The sequence below is a fragment of the Mus caroli genome, chromosome 4 (assembly GCF_900094665.2).
Source record: "Mus caroli chromosome 4, CAROLI_EIJ_v1.1, whole genome shotgun sequence".
NCBI lineage: Eukaryota > Metazoa > Chordata > Mammalia > Rodentia > Muridae > Mus > Mus caroli.
The window spans coordinates 105,501,029-105,511,987 of NC_034573.1; the positions used below are offsets into that span (position 1 = coordinate 105,501,029).

The window sequence follows — 10,959 nt, forward strand, 5'->3', positions numbered from 1 at the left end:
AGGGGTGGGGAACTGGCGGAACCCGCTGGGTCCCAGCGTGCGCGCTCAGCCCTCTCCTCTGCACATTCCTGGGCCATCCCAGCGCCGCAACCCGTCCCCGTTCCCTCCGGAGAAATTGCCAAATTAAAATGAATCATTTGGCCCATAATGGCCGAGGCGCTTATCGGGGGCGGGCGGGCCCGCGGCGGCTCCTTATCTCGGCGGCGCACACGGCCGGCGCTAACGAGGCCGCGGGCGGGAGCGGGATTAGAGCGCGCGGCGAGGCGCGGGCGGGGGCTGCCCAACATGGCCACGCACACCCCTAAGGCGCAAACCGTGAGCGTCCCGGCCTTCTTCCCAGGGCCGGGAGACAGCCGCCTCCCGTGGAATTGCCCGTCCGTTTCCTCCGTCTTTCCCCATGCGCACTCCAGCCTCGACTCCCTCTCCCCCGTCTCTTCCCGGGGGGCACTTTCCACGACGCCCCTCCGCTGCCCCTCCCGCCGGGGAGACTCTCTTCCTTCCTTCCCCTTTTCCCCTTGCGCAATAGACAGAAAAGCGCAAGGCGCTGGCGGCTTCCATTGCTTCTGGGCGGTGTGTGCGGGCGGCCGGGTTGAGAGTTGCTTGCGTGAGCGGCAGGCTGTGGTGGCTACTCCCCGCGTGGGCTTTTGGCGATAGGTCGTGTGCGGGAGTGTGAAACCCTGCGCTGTCTGGGTGTGGAGATTCCGACCTCTCTGCGTTTTATTCGTTGTATGTAAATTGCCCGTTTCTTTTCTCCACAAGGTCGGTCCGGTGTGTAGCAGTGTGTGGCCTTGGACAAAGTGTTAGGCTGGCTTCGTTATGCCAGGCGGGTGTGATCCCCACCCTGTGAGGTTGTGTGTCTGTGAGCGTTTGCGTGTGACTGATGTCGCTGTGTCATGTTGGACAGTATGCCGGTCTGCCTACACCGGCTTGTGGGACAGAGCTAGCTCGTGTTCATCTGCTTCCCTCCTCTGGGCCTGGACCATGTGTGGTCCTGTCCACCAAGAGTCCTATGCCTGTGTGCCTGTGTCCTTTAGAGGTGCGTTTGCAAATCGCTGGGGGCGGGAGTGGGGGGAGGGCGAGTGAGAGATCGCGGCGCTGGTGGGGGCGTCAGCATGGGGGCGGGGAGTGGGATTTCACATTTTATTCCAAATTATGATGTATTCGGGAGCCAGTGTTGGCTCGGATGGGCGGACAGAGCCCAGTGGGCGGCAGCTCTGTCCAGAGGCTGTCTGTGCCTTGGTGTTGCGGGGGTCCCCTGGTGTGTGCGTGGGGGAAATCTTCTAATCTGGAAGATGAGCCGCGCTCGCTGAGGCCAGCGTCTTCCCGCCCGCAGCGCCAGGCCTGGATTCGCGCTGCCCCTGGGTTTCGCCTATTTCTGGTCAGTTTCGCGGGTGCGTCCGCGGTGGTTGGGAGAGAGGCCGGGAAAGACAATGGGCACATTTTCCAGGTCTGGTGCCAGGGGTGGGGGGTCTGGTGCCTCGGGATCGTCCCGGGGAACATTTTCTCAGTCCCTTTCCCATCTCGGTCCAGTCAGACCCCCTAGCAGGTTAGCTGTCCTTGGAGTCCACTTACGTTGGAAGGACCGCTTCAGGGCCACCTTAGCTGGACAAGAAGGGTCGCGTTTTCCCCTTTTACTGCGATTGTTAATACCTTCGTCATCATCACCATCACCCTTAATACCCGCTTTTAATTAAAACAATCGAACAAAAAGCTCACCAGTTCTACCCTTTAGCTTCTTTGGAGGGAGAACAAAGCAGTCCTGTCCTGTCTTAGGCCCCTCCCTAGCTGCTTTTTTTTTTTTTTTTTTTTTTTTTTTTTTTTTTTTAACTTGCTGGGTTTTGGGTAGGGAAAGAAAATGAAGAGATAGTCAGAATAAAGATTCACTCCATAAAACAAACATTAGCCTCAAGTAACACCGGGAACGAGTGTATACCCCGCGTCTCCCCTCCCCTCCTTCTCTGGATTAGAAAGGAGAAAGCCTCCCGCACTGAATTGAAAGCCAGGGAGGAGGCAGTTCTGAGCTTCCGCCAAAGCCGCAGAGGAGAGAAGGAAGCCTTCGCAATTAACCCAAGACTTCGATGTGCCATTGGACAGTGGACATCTCAGGCAAAACAATTAAAAAAAAAAAAGGAGGCGAAAAATAAAAGCAAACGAAATCCAGCTACCTCTCTTGGAAGTGGCGTCGGTCTGCTTTGGCCCGTCTTTCCTTTTGCTTTGTTTATCGCTGAGAAACAGTTTAAGAGGTGTAAGAGTTAACTCTTACCTTCTGCCAGTCAAAACCCCGAAAGTCGAAAATCTTTTTGCAAAGGTGGTGGAGGAAATGGTGAAATACCTTCCTTTATATCTCTGCATCCATTAGAAAGAAAACAAGGGACCCAGCTAAAACAGATAGAGCTCTCTCTCTCCCTTTCATCCCTGCAGGGAAATAGGATCTTTGGAAACGGGTTCTGCCTTGTCCTGGGCAGGAACTTGAAAGATGGGTCATGAGGAGAATGGGACCAGGGCTCCCAGGTTCTGACCCAGCAACCAGGGCCTGAAGATTCTTGGTTTTTTGTTTTTGTTTTTCCATCCCGTTCTCTCCACCCTCGTCAAATAGAGAATTACATCTTCGTGCTCTGGTGGCAACCTTAGCCTGGGCTAAGGTTGTGGGGCAACCCGCATAGAGACGTCCATGCTTAGAAAAAAAATTCGGCCATACTGAATTAGACAGATCCGTTAGAGGGTTCGAACATGTTCTGGGCAGCCTGCCGGAGAGGCTGTTGTTGTTGGACTAAGTAGTTATTCCTGATTGGTCAGGTGTAGGGTTCTTCTTCGTTTTCTTTTTTTAATTCGGGATGTGTTTGGGGGAGGGTGGGCTCCAAACACCTGCAAATTGGAGGCGGAAAGCCGTTTGCTATTCTTTGGGATGGCGGGGCACACGAGGTAATTCCCAGTTATTGACCCCCCATTTTCTCTCTCGCCCTCCCTCTTTCTCTCCACCCCCATCTTTCCTGGAAACTCGCTTTGGGCGCGGCAGACCGCGCAGGACCTCAGACTGCTGGTCTCTCAGCGAGAGCCGGGAAAACACAGCTTCGGGGTCCTACCTCGACCCCTCTCCAGCGGAGGAGTGGAGGTCCTAACCAGCCGAGTAGGTCTCTCTAAATATGCCCCAGGTTAGTTGCGGCCTGGAGTCTGGGGTGGGGTGGGTGGAGGAAGGGGGTAATGTCTGTGGAAACAACAGTATTCTGGGATGTGAACTGGGGCGGGGGCCGGGGGGGGGGGGATAGGACTCAGAACTGAGAAGATTGTAGGAGGTGGGGATGGGAGAACCAACCTAGACTAAGAGCCCGGGATCTGACTGCCACTAAGCTGCCTCAGGCCTCCAGCAGGGCTCTTTCCTTTTTCCGGCCTTGGATAAAACCAGCTGGTTGGATTATGTCCTCCAGGCCGCTCCCATGGTCCCGGTTCCGAGCACATTTCACAAGACCGGTAACTTTATTGTGGCTATATCCGGATGGCGCAGGAGCTCCAGGCACGAATAAAAGCGGCCAAGGCCACCTACTAAGGCCTAAGGCCTAAGAAGCTGTGCTGGAACGCATTTCTGCGGTGGCAGATATAGTGCATTGCTCACTGGCGGATTAGGTTTTGGTGCAGGCTTTGTGTTTCTCCACTGTGACTTGCGCATATGAGTGTGGAGGGATGGGAGGCCAGCCAAGTCTAAGGCCAACGCTATTTCTTTTAAAAATAAGTGGATTTAAAAAATCTCCAAGCCATGATTTGGGGCATTAGGAGTTGCTGGAGAAGATGCAGTGCCTCCCAGAAAGGAGCTTTCTGGTCCCCCTTTTCAGGCCTATTGTCACCTGCTGGCTTTGGGGCAACTGGAAGGTGAAGATGAGGTTGAGGCTGTAACCTGGGTCTCGGGAAGCACAAAGAGCTGGGATGGTCGAGTGCTCCAGTCTAGCCTGAGCCCCCTCCCTTTTCCATTCTCCCTTAATAAAAACAATTGCATAAAAGCTGTTAGTGTTAACCCCTGGGCTGGTGTGCGGGTAGGGGTGGGGGTGGGGTTGCGTGTGATCCGGATCTTAGGAGGTTTACCTGAGGTCCAGGAGCTGAGCATGGAGAATTCCACTGGAAGCCTTGAATATTTATAGCATCTGGAGGGTCAACTCATCTAGAATGTGTCCCCTTTGGCCATTGGGAACCTGCGTCAGTCATTGCAGCAGAATTGATCAGGGAGTCAGAGGGAAGCTCGGGCTCAGTTACTGTAGTGTATGTTGGTCATTGAGAAGCTGGGACTAAAGCAACTGGTCATTGAAAGCACACAGATGGTGTGCCTCAAGGTAGGAGGACAGCATCTCTGGCTTGTATATTCCACCAGAAGCTGGTTGATTTCTGATGCACTTCACTAGCAGGGAGGGAAGTCTGGATGGCTACTATACTTCTGGTTCATTTCCGGTGGTTGAGGTAGTCTCTGTATATAGACCTTTTGTCTCCACTCTAATTGTGAATTCAACCTCAGTGAAGCATCACAGACCCATATTGGCTTTGCAGCTTGTGTGTAACAAGTGTTGGGAGATTTGTTGTTTCCTGACTGGGCTAATCCCTGGACATCCAGTGTTGCCTGAATTGCAGTCCTTGGTCCCCAGTTTGTGTCTGGCTGTACACCTGAGTTTTGGAGAAGGATGAAGAAGGTCCAATTTCCTTTTCGTAAGAGGAGGGAATCAGTTTCCCAGATAACTCTGGTCCAGAGCAGCGTAGTGGCCAAACAGGTCCTCTATGTGTGCTCCATGTCGGTGGTTAGTGTCACATTTTTGTATTGATTTTCTGTTTTAAAACACCCCATTTTGGGCTAGTGAATTGACTCAGTGGGTAAGGCTGTTGCTGTGGATCCCGACAGCTTTAGTTTGACCCCCAAGACCCAGGTGAAAGGAAATCACTACTTCATGAAAATTGTCCTCTAACTTCAACATTTGTGACTGTGGCATATGTACCCTTATATACAAATAAATAAATGGTAAATGTAATAAAAATTACATTGCAACAAAATAACCCAATTATCTAATCCTGGGAGCAGCAATGTGATTTATAAAGCCTATTAAGGTGGTTATATACATGTCTATACTATGTGTATATGCACATAATAAACACACAAATTATATATATATATATATATATGTGTGTGTNTGTGTGTGTGTGTGTGTGTGTGTGTATTGAGGAGATAGGATCATGTGTATCCCAGGCTAACTTCAAACTTAGGATTCTTCAACCCCCTTCTCAAGGCTTCATTTATAAGCATGTGTCCTCACAACTGATGAGTTCATTGTATTTCTATTTTTAAAATTAAAACAACTCACAAGTACAATCCAACTTTGTGTGTCTGGCCTGTTGCTGGGTCAGATGCCATCTGAATGAAGCCAGGTGATGCAAGAACTCTCAAACTGGTGGGAAATAGAGTGGATATGCTCATCTGGGGAGTATGGTTGGAGTCTAGGAATTTTCTGGGCTCCAGGGTCTATGTGAGACAGTAAAACAGTGAGATCCAGGACTGGAGAGATGGCTCACTGGTTAAGAGCACTGACTGTTCTTCCAGAAGGTCCTGAGTTCAATTCCCAACAACCACATGGTGGCTCAGAACCATCTGTAATGGGATCTGATGCCCTCTCCTAGTGTGTCTGAAGGCAGCCACAGTGTGTGTAATAACACACACACATATATAATTTTATATATATTAAATCTATTTAAAAAACCCAGTGAGATCCGTGTATAGAGAATACCAAGGTGTATGGTGGTGGTGGTGGTGGTGGTGGTGGGGAATGGGACACTTCATTGGAATAATTCAAGGAAGAGCTTTCTTTATATTTTCTTCATCAGGAGGGGAGCCCAGATTCTAGTGACTTCCGGAGTACTTTCCCGAGTCTTAAGAGTCCAGCTGAGCAGAATGGGGTGGAGTGTGAAGGGTAGTAGGACCAGAATCCAGGATTAGCTTCAGTCCTTGACTCCCTTTTCTCATGATAGGGTAGCTACTTGCAGAATACAACGGTGTGTTTGCTTAGTGTAGGCAGCTTTCCTCTTGGCCGGGAATATTTCTGTCATCTGTGGTTGAACAGAGCAGAGTTCTTGCAGCTTCCACACCCCACTTCACCACCATAGTGTTTCTGGGTGTATATTTGCAGCGCATGTGTGTAGCAGTAGATCGGGAGAAGGTTCCTATAGCACTGGACAGATTCCCCGCCAAAACCAAAAGGGGGGCGGGAAGGACACGCTTGCTCGGGGGATTTGTTCCCTCCCCTTCCCCTGTGGCCTAAGAAGGAGGGACTGGGTGATCTTTCTCTTCTCTGTGCATTTCCTTCCTCCTTTTTCCCGTCGATTTTTGTCTCTCTGCCTGTATTCCTTTTCTCCCAAGGTTTCTGCCATCTTTCTCTAGCTCTATTCCTACCCTTGGACACTGTGCCTTCCGGGCTTGTCCCACCCTTTTCTTCCAATCTAGAGACACCCCCACATTGCTCCAGCTCCAGGCCCGCGGGCCCTTCACGCCAGCAGGGTTGGGGTGTGCGTCCACGTGGTGCTGAGTTTGTCCTGTCCGCTTTTCAGGTTTCAGTGCGTGATCTCCTCTCTGCCCCTTACCCTGTTACAGGATGACGGAGCGGCCGCCGAGCGAGGCGGCACGCAGTGACCCGCAACTAGAGGGACAGGACGCGGCCGAGGCCCGCATGGCCCCCCCGCACCTAGTCCTGCTCAACGGCGTCGCCAAGGAGACGAGCCGCGCAGCCCCGGCTGAGCCCCCCGTCATCGAGCTAGGCGCGCGCAGCGGCGCGGGGGGCGGCCCTGCCAGTGGGGGCGGTGCCGCGAGGGACTTAAAGGGCCGCGACGCAGTAGCAGCCGAAGCTCGCCTTCGGGTGCCCACCACCGAGCTGTGCAGACCTCCCGGACCCGCCCCGGCGCCCGCGCCCGCCTCGACTCCTGCAGAGCTGCCTGGAGACGGCCGCATGGTGCAGCTGAGCCCGCCCGCGCTGGCAGCCCCTGCCGGCCCCGGCCGAGCGCTGCTCTATAGCCTTAGCCAGCCGCTCGCCTCACTAGGCAGGTGAGCATCCCGGTCCCCTGCGGCGTTCTGGGTGCAGGCGAGGGTCGAGAGGAGGGGGTGGTGGCTTAAGATTCCAAGAGGAAAGAGCCTAGAGACCAGAGTCTCTCCCGCAACCCTCCCGCTAGTGGGAAAGGGTCCCCTGTGAGACAGACTGTCAGGAAGGACCGGTGGTCAGGGGGCGACAGTTGTGTAGAAACCGGGGGTGGTCGCCTGCACTTTTGAGGGTGCGGGCCTGTGGGTGAGTGTAAAAAGCCGCAGAGGTTGCTGACTACTGTTGATTAGGCTGGATTCTTTAATATGAGTTCTGGGCCAGTGTCTGAATGCCCCTCTGCAGCAGAGGTGAGGTTCGCCACAAAGGGTGAACTCTTTAGGAAGCTGCCCCGGTGGGTGGACAGGCTGGAGAGAAAGATCTAAGGCCGTTGCTGAGGGCAGCTCTTCTCAGCCTCTGCTAGGATGCAGTGAGCTACACTGTCATTCGCTCCTAATCCTTCTGTCCCTTACCATTGGTGTGAGAATCCTTGCTGGGCCCTGTGGTGAGGGAAGCTGATAGGCCAGCAGAGTGTAGGACAGGCAGTAGGAAAGAATTGTAGGACAACACAGGATGGTAGAGCAGTAGGGAGCGCTGTCAATGGTTGGTGAGTGGGAGGTGGGGGGTGGTGTCGATCTGTGATCAGAGAGTGATGGTCGGTGAGGTCTGAGGGGACAATGTGAGACCCTTTGTGGTGTGGGAGTTCTCTACTAGCACTTCCATCCATCACGTGTTGGCCTGTGTAGGTACTTGTCTCTGAGCAAAGGTCTACCAGGATTGAAGGAGATTGTGTGTGTGTGTGTGTGTGTGTGTGTGTGTGTGTGTACTTCAGCACAGGAATACGCCGCCCTGCCCCTCCCATTTATGTATTGTTCCATATATTCACCCTCTTCGCTTCTGTGAATGCATGCATACTCAATTCAGTCTGCATTTTAAGTGTGCAGGAGCAGGGGGTGCCTTAGCAGAAGGGGACTGCAGACACATAGGGAGAATCCATCTAAGGAGTCTTTTTGTCTTTAACCTCATTGTGATCTACCTTCTCTTTCCATAGTGGGTTCTTCGGGGAACCGGATGCCTTCCCCATGTTCACCAACAACAACCGGGTGAAGAGGAGGCCCTCCCCATATGAGATGGAGATTTCTGATGGTAAGTCTGCACCTGTCCCTTGTCCCTAGTTAGAACCATCTGTAGTGGAGAGCACAGAGGCAGTGAGGTGATCTCACAGAGTTGAAAATGCCGGCTTGGAACTCCAAACTGCCAGAAGTCTTCACCCTGGAGGTGAATTAGGACTGGCACTTAAGCCACACCTGTAGAGTCAGCCACGTGTAGTTCTCACTCTAGGCTTGCTCCCTGCACTTTGTCAAGTATCCAGGAAGGGTAGAAATATTTCATGTCCCCAGTGCCAATGACTGACCCACAGAAAGTCCCTCAACTGCATCTTGAATCCACTTTGGAATTTCTGACTATACTCGTGCCCATTAATTTTTTTTTTTGCCAGGTCTCTCTATTATGAGACCCCTCCATCCCTCTTCCAGTCTGGTCTGAGACCAAGAGCGGCTTATAGTGCCACAGGGGGAAAATACACACACACACACACACACACACACACACACCTAGGGGGACTCAGCATTCATTGAATATTCTTTGGCTTGGATGAGTGGAAATTTAGAGCCCTACCTACTCCCAAATTTAACTTGTTGGTGTCTGGGCAGGAGGGTGGTTTCTGCAGGCTGAGAGACTCTGGCCAAACCTGGGGATTCTAAGTGCTGTTGTCTGTCTGGGGCCCCAGTAGGAAGTGTGTTGAGGCGTGTAGAGAGCTGGGACCAAGGCTGGGAGCCTTTCGAGGGTGTATGTGTGGAACTTGGGCTTCTAAAGAAGATTCTAGAGAGGAAGGGGCTGGTTCTGACAATACAGAAGAGACACCAGGAACCACAACAACCCAGAGTACAGACAAAGAACCAAGAGGAAGGCTGGTGGGTGCTTCTGGATGAGAGCGGCTTCTCCAGCTCCTGGTCGGTTCTGCAGTAGATGCTTCTCACTCCTCTTTCTCTGCCTGTCAGAAAGCTGACAGGGAACAGTAAAGTTGTGTCCAGGCAACACCGAGATCTTGTCCACACAGGAGTTCTGGGACTCATCCACAGCTTGACTCTCAGTACCAACATACTGCTAACAGCCATTAGTCACCCCAAGGGTGTGAAATAAAGTGGCGAGGGCTATCATTGCTGCCATTTGCTGGACGCTTATTGCATGTATCAGATGACTTTTTTTTTTTTTTGTATCCTTGGTCTTTACGTAATTCTCAACACAAACCCACCAGGTTAATTTTGCTTCTATTTCACAGATGGAGAAATTGAATCAGAGAGGTTAAACAGACTGCTCAAAGCTGCAGAGCTAAGTCCTAGACCATAATTATAGGTCTTAGGCTTTGGAATAAGTTTTGATTTCCTCCCTTCCCTCTAGAGTCTGTCTGTCTGTCTCTTATTGTGACAATGATTCTAATGTGCCCTGTCCACTTAGGAGCTCTCATTAGCTCACAAGCATTAGCCATGATGCAAGACTGGTCCTTCGATGTCACTGTTGAATGACCCCCCTCTTTAGAGGTCTGGGGACACCAACGTGCTTTCTGTGCAGCAGCCCAGTGTAGGTCTGCCCAGTAGGTTTGTGACGTTTTCCCCAGCCTGGATCTTACCCTTTCAAAACTTCAGCAAACTGCAGGGAGAGCAAGGAATGAAACATGGAGTGTGGATATAGGCACATGCAAATGAGAAGAAGGGACCATCAGGAATCACATGTCTACTCGGTCACATAAGTCCCAGATTGAGCCATAAACTGACCAGTGTGGACTGAGATGGCCTCTTGGCCTGCCTGTTCCTTCTCCCTCCATTTACCCCTTCCCATGTTTCCAATCTGACCCCTAGACCCAGACATTACTAGAAGAGGGTAAGCGGGATCCTCAGACTAGGCTATTTCTTCTGTACATTGAACTTCCTGAAGGTTGTCATGAGGCCAGTGGCTTTGTGGTGGTAGGGAAGCGTTGACCTCAGCCCAGGGCTGGAGAACACTGGTGGAAGTGCTTGTGTTTCCCCTGCCTCTGAGACTCCTGGGTCGGAACCAAGCATCAGAGCTCAGCACACATTAGGTGCTGCACACAGTGTATTGGTGTCGCCCACTGCCTGGCAGTCTCGGTATCAGCGTGACAGTGATTATTTCTAAGGCAGTCCTTAGAATCCTTTTCTGAGGCATGGCTGTTTATGGTTGTCTATCTATTTTTTTTCCTGGGGTTGGGGGACCTAGAGGTCTTTCCTTTCTCTTCTGCTTTCTACCCTCCTCTCCTTTCTCCCACTTAAGAAACATATACTGCTTCTGTCATCCCTGGAACTGAATTTCCACCCTACTTACTATAGGAACCTATGAGATATCCTCTCCTCTTATGCCCACCACTCCACTCAGGCTTCTTCCCTTCCTGTGTCTGGATGGTTTTGCTTCAACCTGAAGTGCTGGTTTTTAAATAAATGCTGCTGCTGAGAAAAGTCTTTGTCAGCTACCTTAGCTAAGCATGGTAGTTTTGTTACATCATGTACTCACCAGCCTGCCTTTGGGTTGTGTTTTTCACTTGCTTGTTCCTTGTGCATCATCTCCCATCTCCATTAAAATGTAAACTCCATAAGGGTAAACACCCTGCCTGAGCCACGCACATCTTTAATCCCAGCATTTGGGAGGCAGAGGCAGGCAGATCTCTGTGTTTGAGGCCAGCCTGGTCTACAGAGTGAGTTCCAGGATAGCCAGGGCTACACAGAGAAACCCTGTCTTGAAAAAACAAAACAACCGGGACCTAGCAAACACATAAGTGGATGCTCACAGTCAGCTATTG

The 10,959-nt window shown here is 51.7% G+C and overlaps 1 protein-coding gene across 2 annotated transcripts in view; it reads left to right on the forward strand.

The window, feature by feature from the left end:
• The first annotated feature begins 544 nt into the window (after nucleotides 1-544).
• The window catches only part of Tal1 (TAL bHLH transcription factor 1, erythroid differentiation factor), a 14,329-nt gene continuing 3,914 nt past the window's right edge, over nucleotides 545-10,959 (forward strand). The window contains exons 1-4 of one of the 2 annotated variants that reach the window (XM_029475727.1): nucleotides 545-1,036; nucleotides 3,017-3,152; nucleotides 6,614-7,060; nucleotides 8,140-8,234. In XM_029475727.1, the coding sequence (XP_029331587.1) occupies nucleotides 6,615-7,060; nucleotides 8,140-8,234 (541 nt within the window). In that variant the 5' untranslated portion in view covers nucleotides 545-1,036; nucleotides 3,017-3,152; nucleotide 6,614. Of the gene's footprint in view, nucleotides 1,037-1,250; nucleotides 1,379-3,016; nucleotides 3,153-6,613; nucleotides 7,061-8,139; nucleotides 8,235-10,959 lie in introns of those variants that run through there. The other variant, XM_021161039.2, reaches the window with a different exon arrangement.